This window comes from Sceloporus occidentalis, unplaced genomic scaffold, assembly GCF_023333645.1.
Source record: "Sceloporus occidentalis isolate IW3139 unplaced genomic scaffold, rSceOcc1.0.p SCAF_15, whole genome shotgun sequence".
NCBI lineage: Eukaryota > Metazoa > Chordata > Lepidosauria > Squamata > Phrynosomatidae > Sceloporus > Sceloporus occidentalis.
In genome coordinates, this window is record NW_028316995.1 from 6,044,687 (window position 1) to 6,067,930 (window position 23,244).

At 38.0% G+C, this 23,244-nt stretch overlaps 1 protein-coding gene across 1 annotated transcript in view; it reads right to left on the reverse strand.

The window, feature by feature from the left end:
• LOC149303178 (ankyrin repeat and SOCS box protein 3-like) overlaps positions 1-22,822 on the reverse strand; it is a 32,150-nt gene extending 9,328 nt beyond the window's left edge. The window contains 6 exon segments of the mRNA XM_089481612.1: positions 2,135-2,332; positions 2,800-2,977; positions 7,774-7,909; positions 10,375-10,487; positions 21,284-21,442; positions 22,627-22,822. Of these exon segments, the coding sequence (XP_089337738.1) occupies positions 2,135-2,332; positions 2,800-2,977; positions 7,774-7,909; positions 10,375-10,487; positions 21,284-21,442; positions 22,627-22,822 (980 nt within the window).
• Between the last annotated feature and the right edge of the window lie 422 nt (positions 22,823-23,244).

Consider the following 23,244-nt stretch of genomic DNA (forward strand, 5'->3'; position numbering starts at 1 on the left):
AAAAACCCAGATGCTTAATTCAGCAAGATATATATATATATATACACACACATACACACGCAGTTTTGCCTGGCACATGGAGACTGCAGAGTCTTCTTTTTTTTTTTTATTATTATTTTAAATAAAGGGCTGCTACACATAAAATACATCTTGGCAATTTAATACTTACCATATAAAACAAGTTGATTGTAATTATTAACTTTCAACCAAAACAATCACGATAAATTTAACTCAGTGACACTATGATTGATATTCAGTTCACATACTCATCTATGCCCCGCACGCCAAAATGCAACAAAGGACCTGACCGCTGCAGCCCGCAGACGCCGCGCGTGATTACAGCGAGGAATAACTGAAAATAACTCAGGGCATTCATTAGTATTACAGGAACAGGACCACAACATTTCAAAACCAACTGCAAAGAAGGCAATTAGTATGTTAGCAAGCTATTAAGACATAACAAGGATACAATGTAAGGTACACGCGATACCTAACGCGTAGCACACTTCACTAAAGATGAAAGCCTGAAGACGAATAACACTTATCTGTATTTATTAAGTCATATAATGCAGACAAAACAAAGCGAGCTAATGATGAACAGGGATTTCTGGAGGCATGCTCCAACTGATACACTGTAAAACGCCATACAATAAACCGTAATCGGAGCTTTATTGCTAGCTTCATCCATAATTTATAAGGGACCTGGCAGAGAACACGCTGGCTATTATCCAGGCCTACGTGTTCGCATGTGCAACTAAGGATTTGGATGAGTTCCTGCCTCAAGCAATTTAAAATCATCCAAAGCCTGACCACAGAAACGTTAAGGATAATGGGTATGTTATAATGCAAATGCTGTCATTAAGAGGACAATCCTACTTCCCTGGCTGCTTCAAGTACTCACTTTTGGGCAGAATGATCTATTCAACCTAAATAGATTTTTTTTTCCTTTTTTTTTTTTCTGGAAATCCAGTGCCAGGCTTCTATATTTTTTTTTAAATATATGTTGGCAAACTAAAATAACTAATTTTAAATGCACTTGGAGGTAATGAAGGTGGGATTAGACTGCGAACAGATATCATTCCAAGAAAAAGAAATGAAAACACTAAGTATATATTACTTTTTTTTTTTTTCATCAAAAATGCTTGTGTCTTGACGCACGCTTTATATAAAACAGCAGAAAGAAAAAAACAACCCCACAGCAAGTTACTGTCAAGCTATCAAATAAAATGCGAAAAACCCACAGCCCTCAAAAGCTGTGTCTAGAAAGCACAGGTAAGCAATTTTAACTGTAAATATTCACCGGACAGTCTGAGCGCTGCGTGATTACAAAGTGTCAATTTTGCATCAGTTTCACTCAATTACAGCAACGTGTCAGGTTCCAAGAAGACAAGCAGAGTTGATATAACTGCTTGAGGAAGGAGTGGGAACCTGAAACCAATTATATGTTTCAAGTCTCACCAACCAAAGAACTTCCCAGAGGAATATTTACAAAGAGCATTCATCATATTTGAAACCCGATAACATTACTCTTAAAGGCCTCCCACAAAGAGTATGTATAGTTGTTTCTGGGGTTTTTTTCCAGTGTAAAACAAAAAAGGAGCCAAATAATGTGACTTCGTAAAATAAAACAAAAGTTGGGGCACTTCTATGTGTAATGTGTTGGGGGAGAGTATGCATAACTGTATCTAAAAAGTAGGCACGTCTCTCATTTTATGTATGTATATGCAAGGGGATCCTAACGGTATAACTGAGAGAGAACAGAGTTGGCAGTGTTCCCCCAATTAGGCTTCAGGCACCTGCCTTTTGGGTGCATAGGCCCAGAGCCCATTGAACCACAGAAAATGCAAGCAGCAGGCAGTGTACATTGTGCGTGCACTCATCTAGGGCTTCATACAAGCCAAACTGTTAGTTCAGTGGCCACTCACTCCTTAATGACATCCCTCTCTCTTTAAGCCTTGCTTTGCTCCCTGAATTCCAAAAATCCCAACGCATCATCCCTACTCTCGCTGAACCACACGGACTGAGGGGTAGAATTTATCTGACCTACAAAATACGAATGGGCAAAATTTGCCTACACATTTGTCTCATACAGGGTGACCAAAACACAATAATTTTAAGGCAGTACTATAGTTACCTTTTGTGAAAAACCATGCACATGGGTGTTTTACATACAAACAGTGCGCTCTCCTGAGCTTCAGGACAATACCCTTCCTTCAGTAACATCTCTAAGCACTCCTCCTGTTTTCCGTAAATCGCTGAGTAAATAGGGCTTATTTTGTCATTCCCAATGCCACATATTTTATCTGTGATTGGCAGTAGCATGGCCAAAATCCTGAAAAAGTGAAAAAAAAAGAAATGCACATTATTCATCTATCTTCCTTTCGGATCATAGCTCTATAAGACAGCCTAGACAGCCCTTTTTCATAGTTTCTCTTAATAATATATTTTGCCATAAGATAAAAGAAGGCATCAGCTATGTCACGGTACGGTTTATCTTTCTTATTTTGTCCTGGTTAGGCAATTTAAACTGTGCTGCAAGAAAAGGGATGTTCCATATTTCCCCATGCCAAAACCTAAATTATAATTCCACCAATATTAAACACCTATTAGTATATCACAAAACAAGTGCACGTTCTATTTCCCCATGTGTATTAAACTTATTAAAATGTGGTTAGTCTCAATGAAGGGAAATTCTAATTTTGCAAAAACAGAAAAAAAAATATATAAACAAATCATTTTTCTAATTACCTTATGTGATTACTAAACTCCTTAATTAAACCCAAATATCAGATAACTTACTTGCGTCGGCCCATTTGAGCAGCTGCATGAATTGGCAGCTGCCAGCTCTCATCATTGCAGTAAAGGTTTGGATCGGCTCCCTTGGACAGTAACAGCTCTACACACTTTGCATGGCCTTCCTGAGCCGCGATAAATAATGGCGTCGCCTTGTCCTTGGCCTGGCAGTTGAAATTAGCACCTGACACATGATAAAGCTCTTAATAGAAACACATTTGCAAATCTTGCAAAACACACACACAAAAAAATAGGCTATTTGGTTACATCAAATTTATATTCATTTTAGGAAAATTTACTATGGTTTACTTAGTCAACAATAAGGCTTATAGCATTTATTCTAAGAAAAAAAAATTTTTTTTTAATGTTGACATTAAATTGCAACATAGTTTAAATAGTACCCAAGAGTGAAAGCCAAAAGGATGAATGCACCATGTTCACTGGAGATGCGTACCGCTCATAACGCAACCCGAGCTATCATGTCACAGATATATTACTTCAGCTCTGGTCACTCGTTTGATGAATAGGTTCCGGGTGTGCACAGTATGTGGAATGCATTTCTAGTACTGGAGATACTGTATTGATGGGAAAAAAAGGAGATCAAGCGATGCTATTCAGGGATAACATTGGTGTAGTGACATTCAGAGATCACCGTGTACAGGGCCAACATGTTTAGATGGCCGGGGCAGGCATCCTATGAAGCTGGCTAAGGTACTGACTGAGCCTATGGGCGCTTTGTCACAAGGTTTCAGAGGAGCAGGCTGCACATGAGAGTCTACACACACACACACAACACACATGTGGTAGGCCTCATTCAAAAAGCAATGCTGTGGGTTGGCTTTCTGGCACTAGTTGAAGCAGAAGAGGGTGTGGGAGGGATGTACCCAAGGGTGCAAGAAACTATTCTGGATTTTAGAGATCACTGTGGGCTCCATCAACTAGTTTGGATTTCAGGTAATAGAACATTATATTATAGATGCAGAACACACCAGAAAAAAACTAATCAGAAAATTAGATATTAGTTCTGAATTTCTTCATAACAATCACTTGAATGTCTAATGTCAAAAAAGCTAAACATCTGGGTGGGAGGCTAGCTCTATTTTATGGTATCGCTCTAGAAAGAACCCAATGTTCATACCTGAAATCTATACAGATTTACTTCTGAGCGGAGGGGGGGTATTATTATTAAAAAAAATAGGGGCTGTAAGGAATCATGATTCTTGGATCAATTCAAATTACGGTCTTTACTTCACATAATGGATTTTTATTTTTATTATTATGACCATCACAAGAACCACATGGCTGCCCCCAAGCAAGTCAGTTAAACAGAAACTTTGACATTAACTAGTAAAGGTTCATTAATTCTCTTAATAAAGAGTCGGAGAGTCTGCTCATTTTGTTACCATGCCAGCCAGTCATTACTTTGAGATTTCCAGGAATGTGTTTGTAAGGGATCTAAGGTAGGACTAGACATTTAAGCAATGATGATCAATAAAACTTATAGCACATCTTATGTCTATATAATAAGCCTATGAAAATGTAGTCACATGAAACCTGCCAAACCCTTTACAAACGACCAGAGGTTTGGCTTTAACACAGTGGTGTATGTCCTCCATGTTATCAGCATTTGTTAATTACATCCAGCCAGCTGGATTTAAGAAATGGGATCATTTCCCAGTAAAGCCGAACATGGCTTCAACATGGACAGCATTCAAACTAATTCAACTTCCTTATGCTTATTTTTTTGTGTAATTACATTTTATATTCAAAGCATAATAAATGATAAACACGGCAATCAGTGTTATATATAAAGTGTCTGGAAGGAACCTATGTTGCATAAATTGTAATATAATCACACATACAGTCGTGTGAAAAAGAAAGTACACCCTCTTTGAATTCTATGGTTTTACATATCAGGACATAATAACAATCTGTTCCTTAACAGGTCTAAAAATTAGGTAAGTACAACCTCAGATGAACAACAGCACATGACATATTACAACGTTTCATGATTTATTCAACAAAAATAAAGCCAAAGTGGAGAAGCCATGTGTGAAAAATAAGTACACCTTATGATTCAATAGCTTGTAGAACCTTCTTTAGCAGCAATAACCTGAAGTAATTGCTTTCTGTATGACTATAACATCGTTGTGGAGGAATTTTGGCCCTCTCTTTTTTACAACGTAGCTTCAGTCCATTGTATTAATACACACACTCTAAAACTATACGCTGACATAGACACTCATTCTAATACCATACATAAACACCACCACCACACTCCTATACACATAAACACACTATACATATTAAATTACACACTATGGACACATACACAATAAATCTGGCACTACAAAACAGCAGACAAACTGACTCTAGCACTATACATGTACACACTGATACTATATATGTACACATGGACTCTGACACTACAGTATACACACACTCACATACACTACTCCACCCCCTCCCTCTCACCATCGTGAATCCGGCATCCCATGCTTTCCTGTGGAGAGCGGCTTCCCAGTGGGCTCACATAACATGCATTACATGAACCATGCATTCCACTACACCTCGTCTGCAGGAAAGCATAGGGTGCTGGATTCATGATTGCAGTCCTGCAAAGCCCTGGGCGCCAGGTGGTGTTTCCAGTCGCCAAGGCAACCTGGTGCCTGGGGTGTCAAGCACTTTTATATACCGTATTTGCTCGATTATAAGACGACCCTGATTATAAGATGACCCCCAAAATCTGAATATTAATTTAGGAAACAAAGAAAAAGCCTGAATATAAGACGAACCTATAGGAAAAAAGTTTTACCAGTAAATGTTAATTCATGTAAACTATCACATTTTTTAATAAAAGCTATGATTGAGAAAAATATTTTTTTCTTTTTATTTCCTTGTATTTTCCAACCTGCCCCCCAGTTACGCACATCTGCCCCCAGGCTTGCCACTCCAATATGGCACTGTGGCCCATGATATGCCTTTTAACCCTCTATATGCCACTGTGCCCCATGATATGCCTTTTAACCCCCTATGTGCCACTCTTCCTCCAGAAATGCCTTATACCCCTATATGCCACTCTGGCATTTAGGGGGTTAAAAGGCATATTATGGGGCAGAGTGGCATATAGGGAGGTATAAGGCATTTCAGGAGGCAGAGTGGCGTTCAGGGGGTTAAAAGGCATTTCATAGAGCACTCTGCCTCCAGAAATGCCCTATGCCCCCATTTAACACCCCCCACACACACTTACCGGGGCTTCCAATTTCCTTCTGTCTCCCCCCCATTTAACACTCCCCCCCACCCCACACACACTTACCGGTGCTTCCAATTTCCTGCTGTATACCGGGGCAGCAGTCTTTCTTCTGTCTCCCCCGCCATTTAACACCCCACCCCACACACACTTACCGGTGCTTCCAATTTCCTGCTGTATACCGGGGCAGCAGTCTTTCTTCTGTCTCCCCCGCCATTTAACACCCCACCCCACACACTTACCGGTGCTTCCAATTTCCTGCTGTATACCGGGGCAGCGGGTTGACGTCCACGCGATCCGCGTAGACAACTTACGCTGCAGCCAGAAGGAGGTGCAGACTTTCCCAGGCTGTCAGAGATCAGAGTACCCGGCACCGCTGCGGGGAACTCTGATCTCTGACAGTCGGGGAAGGTCTGCACGGGGGGGGGGGGGTTGAGACAGAAGGATCCAGGTCCCCTGCAGCGGTGCGGGGGATCTGGATCTTAGTCTCATAGTCAGACCTCTATTTGATTAGAAGACGAGGGGTATTTTTCAGAGCATTTGCTCGTCTTATAATCGAGCAAATACGGTATGTATGGATGAAAATACTTCAGCTCCCTGGAAATCCCATGTGAGCCAACGCTGGAGCTGGGTGGAGGGAAGTACCTTGTGCACTGCTGAGCAGAAGATGTACTTAGATGACCCTCCTGTAATACAAAAGAGCTGGGGGCAGGAAAATTAGATAAAATGTGCAGAATAGATTCTGAGAATTCCCTTCTATACTTCTGGATTATAAACCTTGTGCAGCTAAAAGACACGGGACTGTTCATTATTATGTCATTCTGGAAAAGGGATAAATGGGCAGCAAACATCAAAATCCAAAATGTGACATCTGCTGTGGCAAGGCTACGCACCTAATTCAAAACATTAAAACTAAATGGCAGGGAGTAACTTGCAGCTGCGAAAAGAAGCAAGTAATTTGTGTGGACGAACACGTACATGAATGATGCATGAATGAGCCTGAAATATTCATAGAAGGGGGAAAGAATCTCGTACGTGGCAAGTTTTTAAAGAAATTCAAGCAGTCGATCTGCACAAATATGGAGGATATGTATCACACATACATTAAAGAAAATGAATTAGCTTCATTGTTTTAACAGGGCATAAGTACATAAAAAGAAACATTGGCGGAAATGTAAACTCACTGGCCACTTTATTAGGTACACCTGTTCAATTGCTTGTTAACACAAATAGCTAATCAGCCAATCACATGGCAGCAAACTGACAATGAGTTCCCTGTACTCCAATGGCCTCCACAGTCACCAGATCTCAATCCAATAGAGCACCTTTGGGATGTGGTGGAACGGGAGATTCGCATCATGGATGTGCAGCCGACAAATCTGCAGCAACTGCGTGATGCCATCACGTCCTATAGACCAAAATCTCTGAGGAATGTTTCCAGCACCTTGTAGAAAGTCTGCCACAAAGAATGAAGGCAGTTCTGAAGGTAAAAGGGGGGTCCAACCCGGGCCAGTAAGTGTATATGGATTGATTTTGTAGAGAAATTAGAAAGAAAATGGTCCAGTTCATTGTTCCCCAATTAGAACTTTATACATTACGCTCATGGTTCCTAGAGGTTGATAGATTTATGGTGGATGCTGCCCAAAATTCCATAATTCAACAGAAGAAAAAAGGTATTAGTGCAAGAGAACAGTACATGCATAGATTGTGTAATTTAACACAGCACTCACCGTGCAGTATAAGCATGTTTAAGCTCTCAAATTTCCCATATTGAGCTGCAATAAACACTGGCGTTATCCCAAAGTCATCCTCACATTCCTTGTCAACGCCACTCTCCAGAAGTAATTGCAGGATATCAGTGCGTTCCTAAAACCATTAAGAGGGGAAATAATTACGAAAAATGTCTTAGCTATAATATTGCATGTTGCGTGTATTCTTCTACACGCAATGATTATCTGAATAATGCTGGTTTTGGACAAATGTACAATTATCATTTTTATTTTTATTTTGCATCATTATATCTCCATGGCCCCAATGGGCAAAATGATTAGGATGCCGCCATCACAGGATACATGCTATACAGAAAGGACAGAACATATCTTAATGGTAAGGTTTATCTTACGGAAAGATGATACAAAGGTCTGCAACAGGATAGACCTTCTGAGTGGAGCAGGTCTAATGGCAAATGATTTAAGTAAATTAGAAGAATGGCCAGGAGTACGGCAGCTTTATGTGCAGATCACAGAGGCATGCTTATTTTAAATAAGAGACTTGCCATAGTCTATGGATGTTTTGATTGCTGTTGGTTTCTTCTGTTTTCTATATCTAAGTATTGTAATAATTTATGTCTACAATAATTACATTTGGAAACGAAAAAAAGATTGCGGCAGCTGCAGTTTAATGATGATAAATGTAAAATAATAGATACTGCTTTGAATGGATGGAGAATATAACTGTCTTTAAATTATTTGTTTGAGAAGCTACGGCGCCTTGCAAAACTATTTATCCCTCTTGGCATTTTTCCTATTTTGTTGCATTTCAACCTGGAATTAAAATGCATTTGTTGGGGGTTTGTATCATTGGATTTACACAACATGCCTACAACTTCATATTAAATATTTTTTATTGTGAAACAAACAAGAAAAAAAAAAACCAAAACCCCCAAAAGTCAATACTTTGCAGAGCCACCATTTTCAGCGATTTCAGCTGCAAGTCTCTTGGGGTAAGTCTCTGTAAGCTCGGTACATCTAGCCACTCGGGTTTTTGACCATTCTTCAAGGCAAAACTGCTCCAGCTCCTTCAAGTTGGATGGGTTCCGTTGGTATACAGCAATCTTTAAGTCATACCGCAGATTCTATATCAGATTGAGGTCTGTGGTTTGACTAGGCCATTCAAAGACATTTAAATGTTTCCCCTTAAACCACTAAAGTGTTAGGGTCACTGTATATTAATTATATATATATATATATATATAGGGATCGTGTGACCCTTAGATTGCACATGGGTGGACTTTATTTAATGAATTATGTGACTTTTGAAGGTAATTGGTTGCACCAGATCTTATTTAGGGGCTTCTTAGCAAATGGCAGTGAATACATATCCACAAACCACTTTTCTGTTTTTTATTTTTTAGACCTTAACAAAAAACACCTTAACAAAAGGTATTTTCTTAATTTCACCAATTTGGACAGTTTTGTGTCCAATACATGAAATCCAAATAAGAATCTATTTTAACCCCTTAACGACAAAGCCCGTACATGTACGAGCTTGCAGCGCAACGTGATAACGACAAAGCCCATACATGTACGGGGTGCTGTTAAAAAGCTGCATCCTCCCCGCAAGAAAAATGGCCGCCGCCGCACCGATCATCAAAGAACGCGCCTTGCTAAAATCGCTTCCTAAGCATAAACGGTGTTGCTGACATGCCTCGATATCGAAGCATGTAGCAACACAACCCCCTACCCCGATCGCCTTGTGATTGCTCCGAAGAGCAACCACAAGTGCCATTGTGCAAATGACGTTGCCGTCGTTCACAAGATGGCATCTACAATAGAAAAAAAATAATGGAGTTCACAGAGGGTCTATCCAGACTCTCGAGCTCCTCCTGCAGGTTGAATATAGGTACTTGATACACGTGGTAGATCTTACATGCCTATGCATTATACAGGGCCAGTTCAGGCCTTGCACTTGTGGGAGAAATTCATCAGTATACAGTAAAATGAATGTGAAACCACAGCTCTGCTGCCAACACTCATTTTAGTAAATTAACCCCTATGACATCATATCTGCATGTGTCACTAAAGCTGAAGTCATCAGAACTTTGACCAACATCGAAGGAGCTTGAAGATGTGTGTGTTCCTAGAGTCTCATTTTCACAATGTATATATGAGAGTATTCCAGTAACCAAATATCCCATGGATTGTCGCTTCCATTATTCAATTAAACTAACCTAAAATAGCTAAAGTTTTCTGAAAAGAATTAAATATGTACTGGGTAGCTCAAAATATATTTATGTACACAAGCAAAAAGACTGCAATGTTCTTAATATTTCTTGGTTTTGGCTTTTTCGAGATACCTTTCCATTAACTAGAAAACCAACCAAAATGTGTATAGAAGGATTTCATTTCAGTATCTATATTTGTCTTCTCGATGAGACTGGTCGTAGTATGCATAAATGCATAATGCACTTTAGGTAAAATACACATCACCCTAATATATTATTTGAATCAATAAATACCAATTAAAAGCTATGTTTTAACGCAACTATATATCAGAGGATATCTAATGTAACTTTCTTTGGACTGCATAGGCCACACTAGTGATTTACTTACCATAAAAGCTGCTTGATGCAAAGGATTCCATCCTGAACATGAATGGGGCCCATTAACGTTGGCTTTATTTTTGATCAACAACTTCACAATGTCGATATATCCACCTTCAACAGCTTAAACAGCAAAGAAAAAAGACAAATTATGTTATATACCAATTTAAATCAACTGCAAACCAGCTCAGAGAAAACCATTTAGAAGCATAGTCTTGTCAAAAGGAGCCCTTTATTGTACAGGGCAAGCAAAATAAAATACACTTATGCCAATATAAGTGTAAGAACGACACCTATAAACACAGGGTATGTCACTTTTTGATTCCCTACTCATGGTTAATTGGGTTCCCTCATTATCATATGCAAGTAGCGCAACTTTTATTGTCCATATTTACAAAAGTGTACTTTATTTTGCTTACTGGTTTACTAAAAATCCTGCTTGGTTACTTACTCAGCAGCAGCCTTTTGACATTAGGCAAGCATCTATGGATGCCGGGTGTCTGCGCGTTCATATAATAAGACGAGTGTCGGGCGTCTGTGTGTGTGTGTCGATATAATAAGACGAGTGTCGGGTATCTGTGTGCGCGTCCATTTAATAAGACGAGCGTCGGGCGTCTGCACTCGCGTCCATATAATAAGACGAGTGTCGGGCGTCTGTGTGTGTGTGTCCATATAACAAGAAGAGTGTCGGTTGTCTGTGTGCGCGCCCATATAATAAAACGAGCGTCGGGAGTCTGCACTCGCGTCCATATAATAAGATGAGCGTCGGGAGTCTGCACTCGCGTCCATATAATAAAACGAGCGTCGGGAGTCTGCACTCGCGTCCATATAATAAGATGAGTGTCGGGCGTCTGCGCGCCCATATAATAAGACGAGTGTCGGGTGTCTGTGTGGGCGTCCATAAGATAAGACCAGCCTCTGGGCGTCTGCGCGCCCATATAATAAGACGAGTGTCGGGTGTCTGTGTGGGCGTCCATAAGATAAGACGAGCCTCTGGGCGTCTGCGCGCCCATATAATAAGACGAGTGTCGGGTGTTTGCGCTTCCGTGCACGTAGTAGGTAACAAGGAAGCGAATGGTAGGTATAAACAGAATTATATGTTCGAAGCACCGGGAACACGGTTAAGTGATTGATAAAAACATTCTAAACAATTTAAAATGAATATTAACATAACAGGATTCCTTTCATTCATCAGTGAAAAGTACCTTAAATTCCATGGTCCTCTCAGGGGAGATTAAAAACACGCAAACACATTTGATTTTTGTAACATACAGTAGTAAATCCCAGATATTTCCTGTGAATATTGTTCACCATAAAACACAATAAGCATTTGTTTCATTATACTGTGTTATATATTAAAGCAAATGTTACACAACATAGATTTTTTTTATATTATTTTTATAGCTAGATTGTTTGTGACAATCTATGGGACATACACCAGATTTGAGAAGAAAGCTTCTGACGGGCACAGGAGAATGCTTGTTTTAAAAACATGATGACAATTCTTTTCTTTTATTTTTACAGGAAACAAGCTATCGGATAGAGAAAAAAAACATGGTGGCAGAAACACATGCAGTGATCTGACTGGGAGGAAATGTATATATATAATGTATGAAGTATCCAGCAATGACTTTATATACCAAACTAAGGTCACTAGAATAAACAACACCAGCGTGTGTTGTCTATTGCAATGCAGGACATTCTTTCAGCTGCCATACAGTGAAAAATATCTGGAAGATCAACCGAGCAAAAAATAATGTACCTATCCTTTTTTATTTCTACGTTTTCTAAATGAAATGTGGCTATATAGAGAGAACGCGCAAGCTTCCAGGAGGCATAGGCCACTTTCTAACCAAGTCCTGATTTCCTAAGTGCCACTAGAAAAGGAGTTAAACTGGTGTGGCTGGTCCAACACAAAGAGTGCCACTATTACCTCTTGTCTAACTCCTTCTAGATTGACACCTTTGAGTAGGGTCCTCCTTACCTTTCGTTTCAGTCCAAATTATGCCCCGATACCCATTGTACAGCGCTGGGGAATCTGAGGATGCTATATAAGTCAATAGTAATAACAACAATAATGCAGTTAAGCTACAATTCAGTAGCTTGACACACGCAGAGGCTTTAGCACCAGGTTATCGTACTTGCGATACTGACGATGACTGCAACACTACTTAACCATAAATTTAAAAACAACCCTTGATGGGAATGCGCGGTCAAGTCTTCAGTCACCTCTGAAATGTGCCAAACCTAGCATTAATAATCAAAATATTGGAGAAGTACAAGGCTTAATGTGAATGTAGAAGTCATTAAGTTTCCTCCTAGACTTTTGTTTTGAAGCACTAGCTTCCCTTTCCTGATGTAAGTGGGATACTTAATTAAAACTAGAATCACAGAAGACTACTATAAGAAAAAGTTTACAGGTGTAGCTTTCTACAAAAATTAAAATTGATACATAACAGTCACCTTAATTCTTTTAAAAGGATACTAGGATTGTGACCTTTACACATTACGAACCATATCTTAAAAAAAAAGTAACTAAAGGAATTCTGGGCAAAGTGTTAAGTGACAGCTATCAACACAGAACGTATGGAACGTTTCTGCTGACCGCTCTAAATGCAACATGTCACATCACAACTGCTCTAGTTTTACTGATATACTCAAGGGTATTAACAACCACTGATTGTTTAGAGAGAGAAAAAAAAACAACATTTATTTAGCCAAGAACCGCAGAAATATAAGAAGAAAAAAATGATGTACAGTCTGGAAAATGAAAATATTTAATCAGCATTTCCTTTGCCAATAGCACCTAGGTAAAATTAAATTGAGTAAAGTATAGATCCCAGTCAAAAACACTGTGGAGTGCTGTTCCCCTGTGACATTTAAACACTGAATAAGAAATAAATAAAAAAATCAATATTCAGACTTTTATTTAACTGTGAATTTAAACTAACATCCAGAAAACTATAGAATAAAAGCATTTACTGTGTCAACATGCATACAGCAGAACAGAAAGAAAAAGATTGGTTTTATATATAATATTCCACAGTTTTACTGTTAAAGATATTAATATTAAGATGATAGGAAGAATGTTAGTGCTGCTGTGAGGTCGTCCTTCTAGAAAGAGCTGACATTCTAGTATGATATTGTGGTCTGGCTTTACACAGACATGCTTACCGGTGATTAATTGAGTAGTTGAATATGTGGAGCAATTCTGGGCACCGGTGTTTAGAAAGGACATTATGGAATTAGAAAAGGTGCAAAGGAGGGCTATAAAACTAATAAGGGGATTGAAGGATCTTGGTTACGAGGAGATATTTTAACATTGTATAAATATGTGAATGGTCAATATAAAGAGCTCTCCAGTGACCTGTTCATTAACAGAAATACACAAAACAAAAAAAATCCTGGAAGAGCAAAGATTTCATAAACAATAAAGGAAGGGATTCTTTACAGTGAGGGCAATAAAGGTATGGAATTCACTACCAAGGCAGGTGGTGTTATCAAATACAATGTATGCCTTGTATCTGATTCATTTGATTGAATAAACATTAATATTTTAGAGATTCTTGATCCAAGGAGAAACCTGATTGTCTATTGGAGTCCCGAAGGACTCCAATAATCCAAAAAAAGTTTATTGGGGGGTATTTTTTTGCCTTCTTTTGGATCAAAATCAGCAAGGACTTAAGTCTTTTTTTAACCTAAATTATTACGTTACTATGAATATCGTACTGCTTTCAAAAGATAGATAACATTTTTAGATATTTGATGCGAGCGTCTCTATGCATCAGGGCTTTCACCACAAACATTTACAGTTTAATATGTTAATAATTGCCAATGGCACATCTATAAATACCAAATGGAATTATGTGGCTTAACAACCAATAATACGTGAATTTTAAAAGTTTCGGTGAATGAGTTTTAAAGAACTTCAAGAAAATATTTAATAGCTATAGTTCATGGATTCAAAACTTCAGAGGAACACTGCAAGCTTGTAATAATAATAATAATAATAATCTGGGCATTTATTAAATGGTTTAATAGGATTGAGATTTGCTTATCAGCAGGAACATATGGCCTCAAAGGCAAGTAGATTTTCCTGCCTCGTGTAGAAGTGGAAATAGGCAAGAAAACAAAGAAATATATCAGTTCGCAAAATCGCCAATATAGGGAAAGATCAGCTTTCCGGTCTCAGAAGAAGTAAAATTTGTGCTCAAAGTGCTACAATTATCCAGGATCCTATGGGTTTGGGGCCATTTATTGCCTCCTTTTATATAAATACCATGCGAACATCAGTAAGAAATATTTTCCCTTCTGTAACATTACTATAAATTATACACTGTAAAGGTCATGTCAAAGTAAAATAAATCTGCCAACCACAAGCTGGAACAGACATGCAATCTCTCAAAACATTCATCATGTAAATTGGAAATGTTTATTTTTGCGGCAGCATAAAAAGCGCTGTAGTTGTGACTAGGATCCCATCAGTTCCTTGCTAGTATTTGAGGAGAAATTGAAAGTATGTGGAGCTACTGTATGTTAGCATGACATTTAATCGGTACACGGGTGCAAATGTTCCCCCCATGCTGCCCCAATAATAGGACAGTTCAGTTGTGTACAATCGCTTAATGAACGTCCTCTCCTCCATTTTAATCAGTGTTTAAAATTAAAATAGCATACAGGAAGCATTGTCATTTGTAAATTCTTTAATATGACATGCTAAGGGGTGTGTGGTTTTTTTTTTTGCAATGCACATTATATACACACATATATATATATATATATATATATAGATATATATATATATATATATACACACACACACATATATATATATATATATATACACACGTGTGTGTGTGTATGTAGACTGAAATGTTTACAATTCAATAGGAATTCTGTGCATCTAAATAAATATGGAGAAAAGGCACAAATCTGCATGACTACAAACGTTCAGTCAGCCTGCCTAACTTCCATTTCTTATTTATGCTGCTAAAATCGCTGGTTTGTGTGAGCTGAGGAGACACAAATGTCATTCTAAACGTCACTTTAAGGACAAGTCATTTGTGCTTCTTAATTAAGCAAGTCCTTAAAAAACAGCAAATCTCTAAACGCTTATCTTGTGCAAGCAAGCCTGCATTATTCCTACATCATTACAAGAAAATAAGTCTATACACACACATAAAAATTACAGAAGAAGGATGATCAATACAGTATATCTAGTTTTTAGATATGATTATAATATCATTGTGCAAGGATAATTGAATAAAATGAGGATGGTCTTAACAGCTTCACAGATGATCAATTTTCATTCACAGCCACAAAATAAAATGTTGGCAGAAATTTCGAACCTTCCAAATGAAGGCATGCATCAATGGATAAAAAATGTACAGACGCAGAAAACCAAATGAGATCCATATTAAATAATGCTCTAATTTACGGCATCAGGTTGTATGTCTCAAGGTGCATATTAATTGCTCCTTGTCTGGTTCTTCGCTACACTGCCATCTGGTGGATTGAAAACACATTAAACATGGATGGATTAGGAGATAATAAACTGCATTATCTCTATTGATGAAAACACTATTTATCAGTCTATATCATTAAATAAGCCAGATGAAACATATTGTAGGCAGTGCTAATACTTTCATATGACACACCTGTTTTGCTGTGCATAACAGGAAAAAGAAATCTAAAGAGGAAAGAAATGTCAAAATGCAGAATTCCATTAGGAAATGGGAACACGGTGAGAACCAAAATGAAATTAGACTCTATTTACATTTTCCCACCAATTCATTTATTATTCCTACACTTGAAGCACTCCATTTTGGATCATCGGATTATAATGCGATGCAACTTTTCAGGCAATCTCTGGGACTTGGTTATAGTGACACCTAGTGGTCACTTGGACACAGTGAAAAGCAAAACTAACATTTATGTTACATTCCGTCCTCAGTAACATGCTTTATCCCATGTATCTCCAACATATTTACAAGAAATATATAACGGGTTTCATCACCAGTTTATGTTGCATTAAATCACATGTTTTATACTGCAATGTATAAACCAGAAAGGTATAACTTTAACTGGAGATTAGGTTTATTTAACTGGAGATTAGTTATTAATCAAATTAACCATCAGTATCTAATGGAAAGAGGATATTATACCAAAATTAATAAACTTGCCAAATTTGACAATATCTGGCGACCTTGGAAACATGTTTGTGATATTGATTCTTAGAATGTTAGAGATTCTATTTGAAGATTAATCTTTTTACTTCCTTTTTTATATATATACATAAATTACTACCTAATATTTACCTACTTTTTTTTTTATTTTATTTTTTTTTTACCCCTGACCAACAGCTAGCCCCTATATGTCTCTCATCTCCTCCCAAGTATGACTGATGTATGAATGATATGGTATTTGTGACTGACCTTTGGCTGTTACACTTACAGCTTATACTAAATATCCTGTAATTTACTTTTTTTGTTGTTTTTCTTTCATTCGGTGGGGCCAGAATTATAGTGTTTGATTGCTCATAATTTGTCCTTAAACAAATATACAATTTATTGTAGTACTAAATATAGTAACGAATAACGACTGGATATTTTGTTTTGTTTTGATTAAGCGTTTATATCTATTTAAGTTTATATACTTTTTTGTTGGCAAGAAAGAATTGACATTGAAATGCCCTACCGATGTATTTTACATTTGTGTCAAACTGTTTGAAAATTTAAATAAATTTAAATATCAAAAAAAAAAAAAAAGGTATAACACTGGCACAGGAAAGTAATCGGTACATGGATGTAGAGAGCAGGGAAGAATTAACTGGCCCATCTAATCTACCAATTTAGTGAGCGCAAAATAACAAAAAAAAAATTAAAAAACAACCAAAAAGCTCTAGAAGACGTGCCCTTTAATTAGCAAAAGGTCACAAACCCAACTATACCTAAGATAATGTATCACCTACTGTATAAATGGTGACGCTACAGAAAGGCAACAATTCAGTTACTGCACAGGTAAAAAGCCACTACTTCAATGCCTTCATAAGAGCTATATATTTTTTTATTTTTTTTTTTAGGATCCAAATTAGGTATAAGAGGAGTATTTTATGGGTTATGACAAATGAATGATTGCAGGCAGCTATCTGGTAGACAACATATTTGAGACTAAGATGATTAAAGTACATTTTCATTATGTGCCGTGAGACTGAGGGCACTCTATGCTCAGATGGGGGAAAAAAAACTGATTAAATTCTAAAATGACCTAAGGAAAGTAGTTATATGACGTGCGTCATATATTGTGTGTATCTCAACACTTAACAAAGAAATATTAACACTGTAGGCCTAACTATATATTAAGGATTGTATGAATATTATCTTGTATATACAAATGATCACTGATACTACGTTAACAAAATTTGGAATTGCATTACCATTAAAATGACTGATGAGCGAAGTAACAGAATTTAATGATTGAAAAAACCATTTGGCCATTTTTCCTGATGTAAGAGGTTTAAACCCCTATCAGCCCACAATGCTTCTGTTGGGAGACTGCGCCATTTATTTACTACCCTCTCACTAAAGTAGAACTTCCTTACATTATTTAAGCCTCTGACCCTATAGTTTTAGACCATATTCTCTTGTTCTAACGTTGTTTCTCCTTTCAAATACGCTTGCCTCCTACTTTTTTAAATCCCTTCAAGTACAACTTTCTATTGCATCCCCCTCTCTCTATTTCCTCCAAGTAATGTATATTAAGATCCTTTAATCATTCCTGATGATTTCCGTCCTGAATACCACTTACCAATTTTGTAGCTCTTCTCTGAAGTTTCTTCAATGTTTCAATATCCTTCTGGAGATGGGGTCTCCAGAAAGTTACACAATAGTCTAGAACCCCCTCCCTCCTCCGGCTACTAATGCCTGTCCCTATGCAACCCAGCACCCTGCTTGCTTTTTCAGATGCTTTATTGCATTGTCTGCTTCCCTTTAAGTTCTTAGAAATAATTACTCCGAAGTCCCTCTCTTGCGCTGTCACTGACAGAACAGCGTCCACAATGCTATATTCTGCTTTTTTCGTCCCAAGTGCGTTATTTTACATTTATCAACATTAAACTGCAACTGTCACACTCTCGACTATTCTTCTAATTTACTTAAATCATTTGTCATGTGTCTACCCTGTTGCAGACCTTTGTATCATCTGAAAATAAAACATTCCATACCATTAAGACCTGTAACACTACTAATACAATACTAATACAATACGTACACCATTACCTACAACTTTTGGCCTCCTTATCAATCGACCATCGCATTATCCATTTATCTATTTTTAATTCCAAACCTAAATCCAAAAGTACTAAAATCTAGATTAGCTACTCCCTGGTCTATTATCTTACTTCAAGTCCCAGTCAAAAAATAAACTAAAAAAATAAGTTAATTTAATAGGAGCTGTTTCTGTTCATGCAAACCATCTACTTTCAGATATTTTGTATGGTTTCCATTAATTTGCCAACTACTGACATAATGCTTACTGGACTGTTGTTGGTTGACTCCCTACTACCCTTTTTATCCATTACAAAATGGCCGTGCTTCTGGTGACATCCTCTCCTTGATTCTCCAATCAGGGGAGGGAATATTTTCAAAAGCTCCATCACCAAGTTCACACAAGGTTATTGAAGCGCAAAGCGGTGGAGCTCCTGGTAAAATCCCAGGCTGTTATGCCTACCTTCTCCGCCGGGCTCCCACGTCGTCCGGTCACTGGTGGGCGGCTCCCTCCCTCGACCTCGGCTTGTTTAGTTATTGTGCCTTTGCCTCTGGCCTTGATTTGTCCTGTTGCCTTGGATCTTGCCGTCCACCTGCGAGTACGCCTCCGCTCACTGGTTCCAGGAGGCCATCAAAGCCTTTAAGTCGTTAAAGGCTGCTTTTGCCGTAGCTCCCATTTTGGCACATTCGAACTTCTGTTCATACTTGAGCTCAATGCGCCTGAGACAGAAGTAGGCACCCTTCTGTCTCAATCTCCTACTCCTGAGAGCCAGTTGCACCCATGTGAATATTTCTCCAAAAACTCCTGCATAATGCAGTTATAAAATTGGTCACCATGAGTTGCTCTTGATAATACTCTCTCACAAAGAATTGAGTAATTTGCTCCAGGGAACTTCCCTACCGATCCTGATCCTCACGGATCATAAAAATCCCACTTACCTGTCCGAGGCTATTCTTAAATACCTTTACAGTATTAGTCTCTATCACCTCAAACATAGTGAAAGCTTTGTTACAGTAATGGAGGAAAAAAACACAACAGTGGCACTATTAATAATTAAATTCACGATTTACCTAAACACAATAAACCCATAGAGATCATACACCTCTAAAGTACTGCATTCTTGGCAAATCATCGGTATTAATTCAATACCTGACTGAAATTCGGATCAGCACTTAAAGCTTTGCAGTCATTTGTGGTTGTAAGCTAAATTTTCTTGCTAAGTTTAGCATTAAGTGACACACGAGGTTTAAAGAATATTGTACATAGACAGCGAACTCCTGCAGCTCAGTGCAAATTGGAAACAAAGCCAGACATTTCTAATGAATTACATGTTATAAAGAAGTCAGCAAAACCCTCTCATTAGAACTGACACACAACAATTATAAGAGAGAAAACTACACTAGCTGTTTCAGAGAAAAGAAAATATAGGGAGAAAACGTTTTGGGGGGGAAATTCCAGGGACGCTTTGCAGCACAGCTATAAATTATTTACTCGAAACTGTACTATACCCACAACCCCAAAGCTCTACCCACTGTGGCCAATCCCATCTCTCCTCCTCATTTTCTCTACCTTTTTCCCCCCTCTATCTATAGGTATCGTAGGGATGCACTGAAATTAAATATCACCACACTTTTAGTAAAATTAAGTAACACACCAAAATTGGACAAAAACAATCAATATCAATATATATAAAATGTATAATTGCTAAACAATAAGTCAAGTAATAAACTCAAACAGCAGTTGTCAGCAGCTCTAGGCTTAAACAAGTTACACGATAAAAGTTTAATGTAAACAATAGGCAAATATCACAGAATGGCAAAGGGCCTCTATTCTGTGATACACACACCAGGACACATTCTGCCAAACCGACACAAATAGGACAGGCTCTGCCACACTGACACCCAAGCACACACACACACACACACACACACCAGGAGACATTCTGCCAAACCGACACACAAACACCAGGACAGGCTCTGCCACACTGACACACACACACCAGGAGACATTCTGCCAAACCGACACACAAACACCAAGACAGGCACTGCCACACCAACACCCAAACACACACACACACCAGGACAGGCTCAGCCACACCGACACTATAAAAAAAATAAACGTCATTTACTTATCTAAAAAAACTAATGAAAAGCCTGTTAAATCGATTCTAATATTTGTCCTGAGTTTAGAAATAGTCTAAGCTTTTTTGTTGCAAGTTTTAGAGCGATAAATACAATAAGCAAATTGTTATTACTAAATAGAAATGTTTCAAATGTTCTTCAAAATTAGCAATGGTGACATTGTAACACTAACATCTGTCCACATTTGAGAGACGCACATTTCAGTTTGGAGTGTCTTCCAGCGCCCACGTCCTATTTGGGACATATTTGAAGCCAGCCAGTTCAATTAACCCACATGAAACTATATATTTTTAAATACTAGACAACCCACAGTATTTCAAAACCTGGCACTTTCCATGCACTAATTCTATCATCAGCCTTTGTTAAAGTTGTATGCAAAGCAAACATGCGAGGAGCATGAGTTGATAGATTACCCTACTTCTGTGAAGTAACATTTCTCAGAGAGGGCGGAACTGCTCACTGAAATAAAATAGTAAGGTTATTTACAAAAGCCAGCTTCATGTCTCCACTTACCTAAAAACAGTGCCGTTGTCTCTTCATTGGTGACTTCATCGGGATCTGCTCCAGCTTGCAGCAGAAGCTGTGCACACCTAAGACTGCCCGATTTAGCAGCAAGATGTAGAGCAGTTTCACTCTCAAATGTCTTGGATTTGATGTATGACCTGGAAGGAGCTGGCAAAGTCAGAAAAATATGTGTTCATATTTGTTGTTTGTGAATTCACATAAAATGGCAGAAATTAAAACATTATAATTTATTCAGCTCATATACAGTACACAGGTCTAAATAACAGTTATGGAAGTTATAGTCTTGTGAAACTTGTGATTTATAACAGTAACAATTATTTTTAGTCTAGTTGTATCCCAGTCAAAACACATCTCTTGTACCCAGTTCACCCAAAGCAATAATTGTCAAAGCAGACAGGTTCCACAATATTTACATAAATATACTTCTATTGGTGTGCTATATGTTCTAAAAACGCCATCATATTTTAATTGCCTTTCCAATGACTAAAGCACTGGGATACCAACTTCATTGTAACATGCAGGTCTCAATTATGTGTCCATATCACTAAAGAACATCCACCGTGTATTAGAAAGCGTAATTGTAGTTTTACACCAGTGTGAGTTTTGTGATTGAGGCAATTTATTCTACAACAACAGCTGTACCACAGGGAAAAACTACTCAGAATCTTCATGAGCCAGAATTCTCCATATACATTTGCATTGGTGGTTGGTAAATGCACCAGAATCTATGTAAAAGCAACTTCAATATGTATTTAACATAAAAAAAGAGGACTATGGGTGGCTATGGATAAAAGGAGGATAGGGCCATGGTTAGAGGAGGGGCCAATAGCAGGATCATGTATTTTACCACCTCGCAACATATTAAGACAAATGCAAAGATATGAAATTGCATTGTGGCGCTCGTTATCAATGAGTCACAAGGAGGCCATGTGGGAGCTGTGATTGAGGGCTGTGATTAATTAATTTCACATCTCAGTGGGCCGACCATCTGATCTCCCTTACTGGCTGCAAAAGCGGGGCAGCTCGCTGATACAGTGTCTCAAAAAACGGGACTGTTCAGCGGAAAAGAAGAAGGTTGGAAGGTATTGCTAAATCAGTGACTTCCTTTTAATCCAAATGTCTTCAAAACAATCACACTCATTTTAAAAGGAAGTACATTCTCTAGGTACCTTTCATAAATTATTTACGCTAAAAGCTGTGAGGTGACAGCGTCTTTTTACAGATAGAATAAGAAGAGAATAAGCAATTTTACGATAAAAAACCCCAAACTGTGGAATAAAATAAGGACATAGAGGAGTACTGTAATAAACATATCAGTCTGTTGCTTTTACCTGTATTAATTAGCAGTTGTAAGCAGCCGCTGGCATTAGAAGAAGCTGCTTCATGAATTGGCATCCATCCTCTGTTATCAGGCACATCCACACTACAACCTTTTTTAATTAGTGTCTTCAAGGATTTTATATCACCCCTTCTAGCCGCATGTCCAATGGAGGAACATCTATCAGTATATGCCTCAGAAAAATCCATTTCCACCTGTACCAGACAAGAGTTCAATAATAGAAATGTTACAAAAGAAAAGCCTTGAAACTATTTCTAAGTTCCCAAAAACAGAGACAGAGCAAGACAGGGAAGCTGTTGCTAGGCTGGAATCATTCGCTAATCCACAATATTACCAATATTTTATGTTTGTCGATCACACATAAATTGAGGAAATCTTTCCTAACATACCTCAAGGTATTTTAGCGCCATGCTATCAAAATATAGTATTATTATTTATGGCGGCCTCTAGCTTTGTACAACCCTCCTGCTACTGCTGTAATATGAACTTTACGCAACAGATGGAACCCGGATAGAAAATGTGCAAAATGCGATTATGCTGCAATGCTTGAAAAGTTATTACCATAGCAACCAATGGAATAGTCTAGTTATAAAGTAACATACCATCAACT